The sequence below is a fragment of the Prionailurus bengalensis genome, chromosome B3, assembly GCF_016509475.1.
Source record: "Prionailurus bengalensis isolate Pbe53 chromosome B3, Fcat_Pben_1.1_paternal_pri, whole genome shotgun sequence".
NCBI lineage: Eukaryota > Metazoa > Chordata > Mammalia > Carnivora > Felidae > Prionailurus > Prionailurus bengalensis.
This window is the reverse complement of record NC_057355.1, coordinates 145,426,684-145,442,712: the sequence shown is the minus strand read 5'-3', so window position 1 is coordinate 145,442,712 and position 16,029 is coordinate 145,426,684. Positions and strand designations below refer to the sequence as shown.

The 16,029-nt window shown below is 55.7% G+C and overlaps 1 protein-coding gene across 1 annotated transcript; it reads right to left on the bottom strand.

Moving 5' to 3' along the window:
* Positions 1–5,916: 5,916 nt before the first annotated feature.
* AMN (amnion associated transmembrane protein) lies at positions 5,917–15,602 on the bottom strand. The gene is made up of 12 exons (XM_043557065.1): positions 15,492–15,602; positions 14,538–14,656; positions 14,388–14,432; positions 8,046–8,133; positions 7,712–7,929; positions 7,438–7,575; positions 7,212–7,320; positions 7,041–7,117; positions 6,687–6,852; positions 6,427–6,610; positions 6,253–6,346; positions 5,917–6,172 (listed from the first exon to the last, which is right to left on the bottom strand). Exons 1-12 carry the CDS (start codon positions 15,532–15,534, stop codon positions 6,089–6,091), a joined length of 1,365 nt encoding a protein of 454 aa, XP_043413000.1. The 5' UTR covers positions 15,535–15,602; the 3' UTR covers positions 5,917–6,088.
* Positions 15,603–16,029: the final 427 nt, after the last annotated feature.

The following is a 16,029-nucleotide window of genomic DNA, read 5'->3' as shown; positions in this document are numbered from 1 at the left end:
TTACAACAGCCAAGATGTGGAAGCAGCCCAAGTGTCCATCAATAGATGAGTGGAGGGGCGCCTGGGTGGCTCAATCGGTTAAGCGTCCAACTTCAGCTCAGGTCATGATCTCGCAGTTTGTGAGTTCGAGCCCCACATCAGGCTCTGTGCTGACAGCCCTGAGCCTGGAGCCCAGTTCACATTCTGTGTCTCCCTCTCTCTCTGCCCCTCCCCAACTTGTGCATGCTCTCTCTCTCAAATATAAATAAACATTAAAAAAATTAAATAGATGAATGGATAAAGAAGATCTGGTGTGTATAAACAATGGAATATTACTCAGCCATAAAAAAGAATGAAATCTTGCCATTTGCAGCAACATTGATGGAACTAGAGGGTATAATGCTGTGAGAGAGAAATCAGAGTAAGAGAAATACCATATATTTTCCTTGTATATAGAATCTAAAAGTAAAAACAAATGAACAAACAGACTCATAGACACAAAGAACAAACAGGTAGCTTGCCAGAGGGAAAGGGAGAAGAGAGATGGATGAAATTGGTGAAGGGGATTGAAGGCACAACTTCCAATTATAGGGGCACCAGGCTGGTTCAGTCAGTAGAGTACTTGACTCTTGATCTCGGGGTTGTGAGTTCAATCCCCATTTCAAAAGTAGAGATTACTTTAAAAGTCTTTAAAAAAACACTTTCGATTATAAAATAAATCACAGGGATGAAAAGTACAGCATAGGGAATATAGTCAATAATATTGTAATACATTCGTATGGTGGCAGATAGTAACTACACTTATGGTGAACATTTTGTAATGCATATAATTGTTAAGTCACTATGTTATATAACAAATATAATATTGTATATCAACTATAATTCAATTAAATATTTAAAAGTTGGGGGCACCTGGGTGGCTCAGTCGGTTGAGTATCCGACTTTGGCTCAGGTCATGATCTCATGGTTTGTGGGTTTGAGCCCAAGTTAGGCTCTGTGCTGATAGCTCAGAGCCTAGAGCCTGCTTCAGATTCTGTGTCTCCTTCTCTCTGCCCCTCCCCCACCATGTTCTGTCTCTCTCAAAAATAAACATCAAGGGGCGCCTGAGTGGCGCAGCCGGTTGAGCGTCCGACTTCAGCCAGGTCACAATCTCACGGTCCATGAGTTCGAGCCCCGCGTCAGGCTCTGGGCTGATGGCTCGGAGCCTGGAGCCTGTTTCCGATTCTGTGTCTCCCTCTCTCTCTGCCCCTCCCCCGTTCATGCTGTGTCTCTCTCTGTCCCAAAAATAAATAAACGTTGGAAAAAAAAAATTAAAAAAAAAAATAAACATAAAAAACCATTAAAAAATATATTAAAAATTTAGAAAAAAAAAACTCACAACTTCATCAAAAAGAATAAAATAGCACCTAAAAATAAATTTAGCCAAGGAGGTGAAAGAACTGTACTCTGAACACTATAAGACATTAATGAAATAAAGAGGACACAGAAGATGGAAAAATAAACTATGTTTGTAAATTGGAAAAGCTGATGTTAAAATGTCCATACCACCCAAAGCAACCTACAGATTCAGTGGAATCTGTGTTAAGATACCAATGGCATTTATCACGGAATTAGAACAAATAATCCTATATTTATACAGAACCACAAAAGATCATGCATAGCCAAAGAAATCTTGAAAAAGAACAAAACTAGAATCTTGCTCCCTGATTTCAAAGTATACTACAAAGCTGTGGTAATCAATACGGTATGGCACTGGCACAAAAACACACATAGATCAATAGAACAAAACACTGAGCTCAGAAATAAACCCACACTTACATGGTCAACTAATCTATGACCAAGAAGGCAGGAATATCCAGTGAAGAAAAGACAGTCTTTTCAAGAAATGGTGCTGGGAGAACTGGACAGCTGCATGCAAAAGAGTGAAACTGGACCACGTTCTTACACCACGCACAAAAACAAACTTTAAATGGATTAAAGACCTACACAGAACACCTGAAACCATAAAAATCCTAGAAGAAAAAAGGCAGCAAGCTCTTTGATATTAGTCTGAGCAATAGTTTTTTGGATCTGTCTCCTCAGGCAAGGACAACAAAAGCAAAAATAAATGAAACTACATCAAACTAAAAAGCTTTTGCACAGCAAAGTAAACCATCAACAAAACAAAAAAGTGACATACTGAATGAGAGAAGCTATTTGTAAATACTATATCTGATAAGGGGTTAACATTAAAAATATATAAAGAATTCATGGGGGCACCTGGGTGGCTCAGTTGGTTAAACGTCCAACTTCGGCTCAGGACATGATCTCCCGGTTCATGGGTTCGAGCCCCATATTGGGCTCTGTGCTGACAGCTCAGAGCCTGGAACCTGCTTTGGATTCTGTGTCTCCCTCTCTCTCTGTCCCCCACCTCCTGCTCATGCTCTCTCTTTCAAAAATAAACATTAAAAAAAATTTTTTTTTTAATTCTTAAAACTCAGTATCAAAAAAACCAATCCCATTTTTTTAAGTGGGCAGAAAACCTGAATAGACAGCTTTCCAAGACATACGGATGGCCAACAGACACACGAAAAGCAGCTCACCGGCGCTAACCGTCAGGGAAATGCCGATCCAAACCACAACGAGGTGTCACCTCGCACCTGTCAGAACGGCTTTTAAAGTCAACCACAGGGGTGCCTGGGTGGTGCAGTCGGTTAAGCGTCCGACTTCAGCCAGGTCACGATCTCGCGGTCCATGAGTTCGAGCCCCGCGTCGGGCTCTGGGCTGATGGCCCAGAGCCTGGAGCCTGTTTCCGATTCTGTGTCTCCCTCTCTCTCTGTCCCCCACCTCCTGCTCATGCTCTCTCTTTCAAAAATAAACATTAAAAAAATTTTTTTTAATTCTTAAAACTCAGTATCAAAAAAACCAATCCCATTTTTTTAAGTGGGCAGAAAACCTGAATAGACAGCTTTCCAAGACATACGGATGGCCAACAGACACACGAAAAGCAGCTCACCGGCGCTAACCGTCAGGGAAATGCCGATCCAAACCACAACGAGGTGTCACCTCGCACCTGTCAGAACGGCTTTTAAAGTCAACCACATAGGAAACAACAGGTGTTGGCGAGGATGCGGAGAAAGGAGACCCTCTTGCCCTGCTGCTGGGAATGCAAACCGGTGCAGCCGCTCTGGAAAACCGTATGGAGGTTCCTCAGTTAAAAACAGAACTACAGTATGATCCCGCGGTTCCACTCTGAGGTATTTATCCGAAGAAAATGGAAATAGTCATTTGAAAAGACGTTTGCTCCCCTGTGTTTATGACAGCACTAATTTACAAGCGGTGGTTGCCAGAAGGGAGGGGGTGGGGACGGATGAACTAGGTGAAGGGGATTAGGATGCACCGTCTTCCAGGTATAAAGGCGGGGCTTGTGAGAGCCGCATAAGGAAGAGAGTCACTAGCACCGGAACAACTCTGGACGGTGACAGGCGGTAACCACACTTACCGTAGTTACCACTTCATGGATTACTTCAGCCCAACTCCGCCTGAGTTAGATGCTCTCAGGCTTGCACCTTAGCCAAGGGCCAAACCACAAACATCTGTACCTGCTGTCGGTACAGGGAGCCCAGGACTTTGGGATGTTCGGGAAGGTTTCCTCACCTCTAATGGGAATAAAATTGAAAATGGCCCTAACTGTATCAGATGCCTCACTTTCGCCAGCGGCTCTATTATTAAGGTCTCTGGGCACTTCAGACTTGACTCTGGAGGCGAAGGGAACCACCTCACTGACAGTGCCACCAAAGACGCTGCTCTCAAAGAAACCAACAACCAGACTTCCGTTGTGGTCCCCCAAATGACCACCTAGAAAAATCAACAACAAATGCCCACCAGTCGGCCCCAAAGAGAGCCAAACAATATTGGAAGTGTGTTGGTTCAATATGAGAGAACTCTAGCTGGGACCAAAGACCCATCCAGTCCCGCCAGAGACTCAGCAAGGCCACAGCATGCTGCCGCCTTGCTCGTCCCACCTGCCCCAAATAGTCCTGGGAAACCTGCCCTCAGCGCCCTCAGGCGTTTTAATTGCTCAATGGACCATTTGGGGTCTGGCAAGTGGGTTTTAATCAGCTCCCCCCGTGGAGCTGATAGAAACAGGATTTAGTCGTGGGTTGTAGGTTTCCTCCTGGACTGAGGCTTTCCCTTGTAGATGGGTAACAGCAAAAGTCCTAATAGAAAATTCCATCCCTACCTGGGGAAACCTCCTTGAACTCCAGTCACTGGAAAACCCATGTCACAGTTCAGGTGACTCAACAGGTCTGTGCTGTTGAGCCGGTTCTAAAGCACTGTGCTTCCCACCCCCAGCCCTCAGGGCTAGTAAAACACACGGCATTATTTAGACTCAACTGGCAGGGGCACCTGGGTGGCTCAGTCCGTGAAGCATCTGACTTCCGCTCATGTCATGACCTCGAGGTTCGTGAGTTTGAGCCCCGCATCGGGCTGTCAGCGTGGAGCCAACTTCAGATCCTCTGTCTCCCTCTCTCTGCCCCTCCCCCACTCACGCTCACTCACTCACTCTGAAAAATAAACATTTAAAAAGTTAAAAAAAAAAAAAACCAACTGGCAAAATTTGCAAAGATGCTTCCAGTACCCCAGCCAAAAGCACTGCTATCGGCCCTTCTAAATCTCAGCTCCACCCCCTCTGGGGTAGTTTACAGGGCAAGGGTGCACCTGGCTCCTGCCCGCTCCGATCCACAGCTGGTAAGAGCAGGTACCCCAGTACCGCAAAGGCCGAACCCTGTCTACTGAGAACCAGTGCTCGTGAGCAGAACCATCTTTCCACGGCACGCGCCCATGAGATGCAGAGAGCGAAGGTCACCACCTGCAACCAGACGTTCCGTCGACTGCAAAAGACACTCCGGAAGGTCTCTTCGACCTTGTTGGAAGGGCCCCTGCCAGGTGCTGCTCACCAGCCCTGCGTAATCATTGTTTCTTCCCGGTGCTTGTCAAACCTTTGTAGAAACCGTTTAGGTGACGCCAGCTCACTGCTTGGAGATGATCTCCGACAGGAGCGACCTCAGCAGGAAGCGGACCTCGGATGGGAGACCCCTGAGTCCTTCCTCCAAACCTTCCTCACTATTCAAATGCGGCCTTAAATGTTTCTCACCGCTATGCGCTTTCCCTCCGATGTGGGACCCACCACGTGGGAAAGGTCTTTCCTGGCACTGAGGGACACAAATGACACCTAGTAACTCTTGATCAGTGATGCTTTTAAGGAAAAATCTTCATCAGAAGAGGAAGATGGGAGCCTGAGTGAAGGCTACTTCATCCACACGGAGCCTCCAGCCGGTGGGCACCGCACCCACCTGCCCTCCGTCCCCCCACCGGACCGGCAGGAGGAGGAAGCCCTTCCGGCCTGGTACCAGCCAGCCAGTGAGAAAGCGCCACCAGCCCCAGTGCCCGCTGCCCCCGGTGGACCGCCACTCAGACCAGCCCCGCCCAACCCCCTGCCTTTTCTCTACCGTGTTCCTCTCCTTTGGTCTCCGGACTTGCCTGCCCGCGGTTTCGCCACAGCCTGCATACCCCGAAGTGCAACTCCTCTGCCATTCCAGAACAAACCCGTTTTTCTGGTAAAATGGCCGGCTGTTGTATTTGCAAGGTCAACAGCCATTTGGCATGATGTTGGGGGACTACTGGACAGCCAGCCTCACCAGGTGCCTCACTCCTGTTGGCTTCTAAGCACCCCATCTCCCGAGTTCCAGCCCCCTCCTTGTTGTGGGGGCAACTCTGCAGACTGCAATCTTCTCAGGGACCCATTCTACAGGTAGTGCCCAGAACTGCCCTTTGCAGGTGACCAGAAGGGAGGACTCTGAGGCTCACCCCTCACCAATGGAGTGACGAGGGCACTGGCCGGCTCTCCACATTCAAGCAAAGGCAAAGGGGTGGGGACACAGGAGGCAACTGATAGCAGGTACAAGAAACCCCTTTATTGGGCAAAGCCACCCTGTCCTTGGTCTGCAGGGGCTGGGGACAAGGAGTGTGGAAAAGGGAACGGAGATCTTTTAATGTCAGGGACCCGTACATTTCTCGAAATGGGGCGGCGGAGGGCAGAAGGGGGGCTGCCCAGTCACGCGGGGGCTCAGGCCTCCGCCTCGGCAAAAAGAGGGTTAACGAAGTAGCTGCGGCTGACGCTGCTGCTGTTTTCCACCTGTGGGGCGGAAGGCTGCAGGGTGCGCAGGGTCAAGGTGCGTCTGCGCCCAGCACAGCCCCGGGGAAGACCGCTACCCACACCCGTCCCCTCACCGGCTCCACTGAGCCCGCCACGTCGAACACCGGGTTGGAGAAGCCCAAGGGCGCCACGAAGGGCGCTGGGGCCGCTTCCTCGCGCCTACTCCACCTGGGGAACAAGGACGTACATGAACCCCGCGGTCCTCCTCCGCAACGTGAGCCTCCGTCCCCCGCGGCACCCCCGCGTACCTGAAGCTCCGAGCGCCACGCAGCAACAGCGCCCCCGCCAGCAGCAGCAGCAGGAGCAGCCCCGCCGCCACGCCGCCTGCCAGCCCCGCGCGCATTCCCGAACCTTCCAGTCCCGCTGCGGAGCCGTCCCCGACCGGCGCGCCCGACTCCCGGACTGCCGCGGACAGGACCCCCAGGCCTTCGCCTACAACGGAGGGCGCCGGCTCAGTCTCCGCCAGGCGGGGCGGGGCAGGGGCCGGGAAAAGGGCACTCGCGGTTACCGTGCTCGGCGACGTCCGCCAGGAGGGCACGTGCCAGCCGCCCCGCGCCGCCCGTCCCGTCTGGCCCGGTCTCTGCCAGCACCACCTGAATCTCCGTGTCTGCCTCGGCGCCTGCGTTCTGGCGCGGCACCTTGGACACGGCCATTTGCAGCCCCTGGTACTGGGGCTGGGGGGCGGGGGTGGAGACAGGGTTATCCCAGGGACTTCGCCCTCGGACCCGCGGGGGCGTCGGCAGCAGGGACACGGGGTGGGCAGGTGCGCGGAGAGTAACCGCGTCAATGAGGCAAAGTGTGGCCCCGGGCAGGTCATGCGGTAGGGGCTGGGGGGGGGGGGGATGGAGCGCGGCCCCATTACCAGGAAGCCTCGCAGCAGCCGCGTCCGGTACCGCTCAATGTCAAAGTTGGGGCCGTGGGTCAGCGACACGATGGCTCCTGCGACAGGAGGGCCCAGGGCCAGCAGAGAAAGTGAGGCCGGGGGCGAACCAGGGTAGCTAGGCCGTCCCCGCAAACACGAGGGGGTGCTCACCGCAGAGGTCGCAGCACTGCCCCTCGGGCCGGAGGGCGTCACGGCAGGCGGCCGGGGGACAGCGACCGCCCAGGGGCCGGAGCAGGGCGGCGCAGATCCACGGCTGTACCTGGAGCGGAGAGGGGGAGGGGCAGACCGCGTCGAGGGAGGGCCAGGCGCCAGCCCCGCCCCTCCCCCACCCTCACCCCCGGCGGACCCGCGCCACCCCGGTGCCCTCCGCGCTCACCTCGGCGTTGCCACAGACGCAGCCCGACGGGTCGGCGCAGGCCTCGGCACCCACGCTCAGAGCGCCCGGCCCGTGGAAGCGCAGGCGGCCGGCGGGGGACGCCAGGAACGCAGCCAGGTCCTCGTCGCGCGTGAACGTCTGCGGGTGGCCGGGTCGCGGGCGGCGCCAGCCCGAGGAGGGGACAGCGACTGAGTGCCCGGAACTCTTGCGTGGGGCCCGGGAGGGGCCGAGGCGCGCAGGGGAGACGCGGGCCGGCCCCGCGCGCGCGGCTCACCTGGCCCAGAGCCCAGACGCTGCGGACGCGCACGGGCCCGACGCCGGGGCCGAGGCCCACCCGGAAGGAGGCGTCGGGCGGGAAGACGACGTCGTCGTGGCGGCAGGGCACGCGCTCGGCGTCCACAGAGAAGAGGCCGCGCGCCGCGCCCCCGGAGCGCCACAGGCGCGGGTCGTGCCACGAGAAGCGGTCGGGGTCGAGGAAGAGCGCGGGGGCGGCTGGGTGGGCGCGCGTCCCTGAGCTACGCGCGAGGGCGCCCCCGCCCCCGGCAGACGTCGGCCCCGCCCCCGGAAGGCCCCGCCCCGCCCCGGCAGGCCCCGCCCCGGCCCCTCACCTGCGCCGCAGTCCGGGTCCCTGCCAGCGTCCGCCGCGCCGAAGCCGGCTCCCGAGTCCAGGACGAACTCCCCGTCCCGCGGCAGGAGCTGCAGGAAGCGCGGGCGGGGGGGGGGGGCTCAGGCGGCGGTCCCGGGTCCCAGAGGGACCCGTCCCCCCTCCGCGACCCCGGGGGAGGGAGTGCAGACCGCGGAGCGGGCGGGTGAGGTCAGGGGCTGGGGGCGGCCCGTAACCGCCGAGGTTCAAATAAGTCCCAGGGAGCGGGACTGCAGACCGAGGAGCAAGACCCCGCCTGAGACCTGGGCGCGTGGAGAGTTTGGGGCAGGGTGACACTCGGGCCACGGCCTCTCACATCCCCCCACCGCGGGGCGGGGTGGGGGGAGCTGCACCAGCCAGGAACCCAAGCCGCAAGGGAATGTGAAGGCAGCCGGAACTGGGAGGGAGGGGAGGGGGCTGCACTTGGGGGTGCCGGGGCCTCAGCGCGGCCTGTCTCCCTTGCGGGCCTGGGCTCCACCACGGCGGCCCGTGCAGCCCGTTCGCCACAGAAGTCCGGCCACAGCTCAGGCCTCACGTGTCAGAGGATCTAAGGCAGTGGGAAGGCCAGGTGACGGAGTCCCCGCCGCCCTCTCCCTCCCCACCGCCCCCAAGCCCCAGGACCCCAGGCCTCCTCCTTCTGACCTTCCGGGTTGGGGTTGGGGTTGGAGGGGAGCGCTGGGCCGGGAGAGCTGCGCGGAGCAGGAATCGTGTGTGGTTCCCTGTCGCCGTGGGCGGCCCACTCAGGGCCGGGCCTCGAGCCCTAGCTTGCTTGTCCCCTACCTGAGCACCGGCCCTGACCAAGAGGCTGACCCCTGGGGGGATGTGAGGTCATGGGCCAACTGTCCCCACACCTGAGGCAGCCCCACCCACAGGTGCTGCAGTGAGCCGTGGGGACAGACATGCCACAGGAATGGGGGAGGTGGAGAACTTGAAGTCTTTGAAAAGAACCAGGGGTGCCCGGGTGGCTCCACTGAGGCCACAGCTTTGGCTCAGGTCATGGTATCACAGTTTGTGTGTTCAAGCCCTAAGTAGGGCTCACCACAGAGCCAGCTTCAGATGCCGGCTTCAAGTCCTCTGTCTCTCTTTCTCTCTGCCCTTCCCCAGCTTGCACTCTCTGTCCCTAAAATAAATCAACATTTTGGAGCACCTGGGTGGCTCATTCGGTTGAGCCCCAGACTTCAGCTCAGGTCACAATCTCACAGTCTGTGGGTTCAAGCCCCACATCCGGCTCTGTACTGACAGCTCAGAGCCTGGAACCTCCTTTGGATTCTGTGTCTCCCTCTGTCTCTGCCCCTCCCCTGCTTGCGCTCTGTCTCTCTCCCCCTCTCTCAAAAAAATAAATAAACATTTAAAAAAATTTTTTAAATAAATTAACATTTTAAAAAATCTTAAAAGAACCAAAGGGGGTTGAATTCAACACTATATTGTACCCAGGAAACTAATACAACACTGCATGTTAACCACACTGGAATTAAAAGTTTAATAATAATAAAAAGAACCAAAAGAGAAGATATAAATAAATCACGAAACATGTAATCATCGAAAGGAAGAGCACGATAGGTGAGATAAACATGCGGACCGGTCCAGCTGGAGAAGGCACAGTGACGGGTGTTTCTGCTGAGGGACCCTGCAGGGTAGAGCAGGGAAGTGCAGAGCCACCAGGAGAGGAGAGAGAATTGACATCCAAGTGCAGAAATGCATATATAAAGGGTGGGGGCGAAGGGGAAATATTTGAAGAAACAAGGAGCATGACTTTTGCAGATTTGAAGAAAGCCGGGACCCCTCAGATGGAAAGGTCTCCTGGAGCGCGGAATGGGAAACAAGGAAAATCACACCCGGACAAGCCAATGACACAGAGAACATTCTAAAAGCTTCAGAAAGAGCAGATCACCCCGGGGGCTCAGAAGTCAGGTTTCTCAGCAACAACAATGGATGCAGAAAGAATACAATATTTTATGTACGAAAGGAAAAGAACTTCCCTTCTAGAATTTTATATCCAGCCAAAGTTCCATTCAAATGCAGGAGCATAATGAAAAGACTTCGGAATGATGGCCGCACAGAGGCCTTCTCTGAAAACGCTTGGAAGAAATCGGGAGGAAGGAGGGCGGCGGCCACACACTGAAGAACTTACGAGGGTGGACACAGACGCCGAAAAGCTTAAGAAATTAAAAAGGACTGCCGGACGTGAAAACCTGGATGAAATATAACAATTGCTAGAAAAATTCACAGTGTCAAAATGGGCACAAGAAGCAGTAGAGAATCCGAATAGACCAGCAAGCATTAAAGAAATTGAAATGTTAGTCAAGGACCTCATGTTCCAGTACAAGTTTTTTACAGGTGAAGGATACTAACCTCTCAAGGAACAACTAACTGACTCCTTCTTAGAAGTCATTCTGGGAAATGGAAAGAGGAGTGAAAATTGCCCAGGCCATTTCATGAGGCCCGTGTAATCTTGATTCCCAAACCGAATGGAGGACAATACAAGAAAAATCGTAGTTTTGTTTTACTTATAGATACAAAAAAAATCCCATATAAAATATCAGCTGACTAGTTCCAATAGTGTATTTTAAAAGTACATGGTGGGGCGCCTGGGTGGCTCAGTCGGTTAAGCGTCCGACTCTTGATTTCAGCTCAGGTCATGATCTCGCAGTTTGTGGGTTTGAGCCCATGTTGGGCTCCGCACAGTGCAGAGCCTGCTTAGGATTCTCTCTCTCTCTCTCTCTCTCTCTCTCTCTCTCTCTCTCTCCCTCCCTCCCTCTCTCTCTGTCATAATAAGAGAGAATAAACTTTTAAGAAGCTTAAAAAACAAAACAAAACACAGTCATCATGGGGTTCCTGTCCCAGGACGGCGCCCGTCCCGACTTCCCAGACGTATATACCGTGGTGTCCCAGCAGGTGGCAGTGAGGAGTCTTGTGCCAACAAAATCCAAACATTCTGACGGAGGGAAGCCAGGTGTTAGGAAGAAGTGGCATGTTTGACCTGCAACTACAGGTCCCAGGGGGCCATCGGTCTTGCAACGACAGCTCAACCTCAGAAAACCTCATTAACAGGCTAAAAGCAGGGAGGGGACAACCGTATCTCACTCAATTAAAAAACAACAACAACAGAGAGCTCCACAAATGTATTTCTGATTTTTTTAAAACGCTGCTAGCAAGTGAGTAATAGAATTTCCACAATTTAATAAAGTTCACGTACCAAAGCCCTGCAGCAAACATTCACTCAATGAGAAATGAGACATGCCTTCTCTTTCCCATTGGAACCAGGCACAGAGGCCCACTTTTGTCACTCGTGCATAACATAGGGGGAGAGGTCCTGGACGATGCTATTTGGAAAGAAAAAGAAGGAAAAGGAGTCAGGACTGGAAAGAAAGAGGAACAACTATCGGTGTTTATAAAGATAAGCAAGTGGAACGCACAGTTTTTAAAAATAGAGAACCGTTCATAACGGAAAGCAAACTATAAAGGTCTACGAATGGACCGATACTATACAAGACCTGTGTGGGGACCACTTTAAAAGTCCAGTATCGAGTTTTATGATGGATGCTGTGAGATATTTGCAGAGAAGTTCACGGTCCTGAATGGGCGGCTTGACAGTATAAAGCTGGTGTTCGTTTCCAAACTTCCCGGGTTTTATTGTTGCTGTTGTTACCTGATAAAGCTACCCTACCATTTCTCTGCAGCATCAGATCCGCAAAGAACTAACAGGCCTCTTGGCAGGAGGGTGGAGGGGGGAGTCGCCCTCGGGTAGCAAGACGTCCCACAGAGCCACAGGGTGAGGACGCGTGGTGCCGGCAGGAACAGGGAAAGCGAGCAGAGGGACAAGGGCCCCGAGAGAGCCCCGGGCACCCTGGGCATTTGATGAACAGTGGCGACAGCGCCATGAAGCTGGTGCTTCAGAGGAAGACGTCCGAAATCAGGCTTATTCTAAGGAGAAAAATAAAGCTGGTTCCCTAGCCGGGTCCCACTCAAGCGTGCGACCCTGGTGGCAAAACTGTGTCTTAACAGACACAGGGGTGGTTATGGCTGTGACTTGGCAGCGGGGAGGGATTCTTAAAACACCAGAAACACAGGTGTGAGGCAGCAGGTTCCGCACGGTTGATTCTGACTCGGGTTTCTGTTGGGAAGGGCACCACAGGCAGAACGCTCACGGCGGGAAGGCACACGCAGTATCTCGCACCAACAGTGGGTTCATGGGTAGAAAATACGAGATTCCTCCAAAGGTAGAGATGGGAGAGGAGAGGAGGTTCAGGAAGGGGAAAATCCCAGGGAGGGAATCCTCAGACCTGAGAAAGACAAGTTAAAACACGGCTGTGGCTGCACCTGTTACTGGGGCTACCTCTGGGCAGCCGGACAGCGCTGATGGCAGGCGGCGTGGAGGAGGGGACCTCCGTGCTCCGGGGGTGGGAGGCGGTCGGGGGCAGCTCTGGGTCCGTTCAGCCTGTTCCCGGGCCCCCTGACAGTTCCCACCCGGGCCCAGTGGAGTGGGGGGGTGGGCAGCTCCCGCGGTGCAGGCAGAAGACAGACTTGGGAGGTGAGGGGGCACCTTCTGGGCCCCCAGGACAGGAGGAGGGGCTCCTAATTGGGCCACAGGGGATGGAAAGAAGGGCCAGACAGAGGGACCTGTGAGGTACGAATGAATGCCTCTCTTAACATGCTCAAGCTTCCAAAGGAGATCACCAAAATAACTAGGTCATCAGAGCAGGGCCCCCGGCCCCGGGACCCCACCCCCGACAGACCCCCTGCCCGAGGGTTCCCCACCGGCTCCGGATGCCCCTCTCTGCTTGCTCCAGGCTACTGCCTGTCCCGGGTGCCGGGATTACACACGGGGGGGGGGGGGGGGGGGGGCGGTTAGGGGGCACTGGGTCCAGCTCCTCCCTCCAGGTCTCCACCCCTCCTCCACCTGGCTGCCCCTTCCGCATCTTAGTCTCTGGGTTGGACAGATGTGAAACGGCATCTGCACCCCCGATCTGCCAGGACCCGGGACCCCCAGTCTCTGCCCGACGGCCCCTCCCCAGGCAGGGACAGCTTACAGGTAGGGCAGGGGTCCCTTGCACTGACTTGCCCTGCCCCATGAGTGGCCGGGTCCCACAATTAATGCTGCTTTTGAAAACCATCAATTAACCAAGACACCTCAGGGAATGGAAATCAGGCCTGAGGTCCCCAGATCCTGCATCTGGGCAAGAGGTTGGGTGGGGCCAGGGCCACCAGATGCCCTCTCCCCAACTCACCCATGCAAAATCCAGTGGCCTCCAGGAGAGGACTCCAACTCTGGCACCCATACCGAGAGCCCCCCTCCCCCCAGCTCCACCTCTGCTCAGAGCCAGCAACCCTGACATCAGTCACATCTTGCTGGCAGGCGTGCGTTTGACACAACAATGATCCACCCCAGTGAGCAGTGGGAACTAGGAGTGACCCTGACGCTGCTGGGTCCTGGGAAATGACGCTTTAAATCAGGGAGCACTGACCTTTTCTGTAAAGGGTCGGGCAGTAAATATTTTAAGCTTTGAAGGCCACACGGGCTCCATCATGGCCACTCAACTCTGCCTTATAGTGTGACAGTGGCCATAGATGCTAGTGACCAAATGGGCAGGGCTATGTGCTGATGAAACTTTATTTATGGACACTGAAGTTTGAATTCTATATTTCACGTGCCACAAAAATGTTCATCTTTTGACTTTTTCCCCCCAACCACTTAAAAATGTAAAAACCGGGGCACCTGGGTGGCTCAGTCGGTTAAGCGGCCAACTTCAGCTCAGGTCATGATCTCGCGGTCCGTGAGTTCGAGCCCCACGTCGGGCACTGTGCTGACAGCTCAGAGCCTGGAGCCTGTTTCGGATTCTATGTCTCCCTCTCTCTGACCCTCCCCCGTTCATGGTCTGCCTCTCTCTGTCTCAAAAATAAATAAACGTTAAAAAAAATTTTTTTTAAAAATGTAAAAAACCATTGTTAGCTCCAGCCACGTGGCTGCATTTGGCCAGTAGCTTGCTGACTCCGCCTTTAAGAGACAGGCCTTATCAGAGGTCTTTCTCCCAGATCTTATCAGAGCCTTTAACACAGCAAAGCTCCAGGCAAGTGCAGGATGTAGCATCTTCCAAATGTACAGGTCCCAGCCTGAGCTGGGACCACAGGACCAGGGCCTACTCTCCCATACGGTTTCCCCAGCCTCCCAGAAAGCCCTTCCAGAAGCCGAAGGCCCAAGGCCTGCACGGTTTCCCATGCAGGTGGGGGCCAGTCACAAGACAAGAAAGGGGCTTCAGGGGACCGCCAGCCCCCTCCGACCTGGGTCTCAGCCGCAGCTCCCCCTCACCATGTCGGAGATGCTGTGACCTTCTCGCACCAGGACTGACACCATCTGCAGAAAGAACTGGCATTGGCTGGCGGACCCCCTTTGCCTCTCCTCGACTTGGCGGCCACGTGAGTCTCCGCCCCGAGCCCCGGGCTGGGGGAGGGGAAGCACCTTGTCTGCCGGGAACACGACGGCAGCGCCTGCGCACGGCGTCCGGTTCTGGCTCCAGTTGGTGGTCACTTCGAAGTTGGTGTTGGGGACCCAGAGTTTGTAGGCCGCGCGGGTCATCGCTGGGGAGGGGGTGACTAAGTGCTTCCCGCTCAGACGCCCCCACCCCCAGGAGGAAGAAGGTTGGTCACAGAGCCCGGGGGCACAGATGAAGTCTCCCTGTCAGCCCAGACCCTGCGGGAGCCCTGCCGCGGTGCTCTTGACAGACTCCTACCGGATCTGCAGAGCCCGCTCCTGCGTGCCCTCCTCTAGGACACCCCTCGGTATCGCCTCCTAGCCCCGCCCCCAATTTGCTGGTCGTTGGAGCAGCAGGGGACCGATGTGAAGGGGGTAGGAGGCCTCTGCCCAGTAGAAAGCGCTGGAGGGTGGGCTCTGATCGGGATCTGCGTCCTAAGGGAACCGCCAGGGGCTTAAGAGAGGAGGACAGGGGGCGCCTGGATGGCTTAGTCCCTTGAGCTTCTGACTCTTGATTTGGGCTCAGGTCATGATCTCAAGGTTAGGGAGTTCAAGCCCTGCGTCAGGCTCTGCGTGGGGGGGTGGAGCCTGCTTGGGGTTCTCTCTCTGCCCGCCCCTGCTCATGCTCTCTCCCTCTCTCAAAATAAAATAAACTAAAAATAAACTTACCAAAAAAAAAAAAAAAAAGAAAAGAAAAGAAAAGGAGAGAAGGACAGGGACTGAGGAGCGTTGGGGGCGGACACCTGGGACACGCGCCGGCCCGGGTGCAAAGGGCGAGGGCCAGCGCGCCCCCGGGGACGGGGAAACTGAGGCTGCGGAGACCGCACGCGCACGCTGCTTCGGGCAGGAGCGGGGCCGAGCCTCCCGCGCCTCCCGCGCCCCCCGCGGCCTGTCAGGCGCTCCCCCCAGCGCCCCCCGCCCCCCAGCGCGCCCCCCGCTTACCGCACAGCTGCAGCCACAGCAGCGCCCGGCCCAGCGCGCCCATCCCGCTGCGGGCCCGTCGCGCCGACCCCGACCCGCAGACTTTGCCCCGCGGGGTCCACCTGACCGGGAGGGGCGGGGCGGGGCGGGGCGGGGCGGGGCGCGGCCGTCGGGCGGTTACACATTTACCTCCAGGCCCCGCCAGGAGGCGCCGGTCCGACTCGCTCCCTCCCCCACACTCAGCCCTGCGGGAACCTGAGGACCTTGGGCGCCCGGGAAGAGGGGCTCGTGAGGACCCACCCGCTCCGTGACGAGGGTGGGGTTGGGGCGGGGGGGGGGGGACGGTGGTGGCGGTGAACAACCTCTAGGGCCTCTGCTGTCTCTGTCCCTGCGCGTCTGGGGCTGCACCTACTCGGCCCACAGCGGGAGCTGGGTGTCCAGCCTTCCGAGCAGGGCCCTCCTGCCGGGGCCGGTGCACTGTGGACGGTGGTAGATGGGCTGAGTGGCGAGCGCCTGAGAACGCGTGGTGAATGAATGGCTGGCAGCAGGTGCATGGTGA

Coding starts and splice junctions, on each gene's coding strand:
- AMN (XM_043557065.1), bottom strand. CDS start 15,534: ATGGGCGCGCTGGGCCGGGCGCTGCTGTGGCTGCAGCTGTGCG. Junction 14,433..14,537: donor TCGTGTTCCCGGCAGACAAG/GTGCTTCCCCTC, acceptor TTCTTTCTGCAG/ATGGTGTCAGTCCTGGTGCG. Junction 6,853..7,040: donor GGCTGCTGCGAGGCTTCCTG/GTAATGGGGCCG, acceptor CCCGCCCCCCAG/CCCCAGTACCAGGGGCTGCA.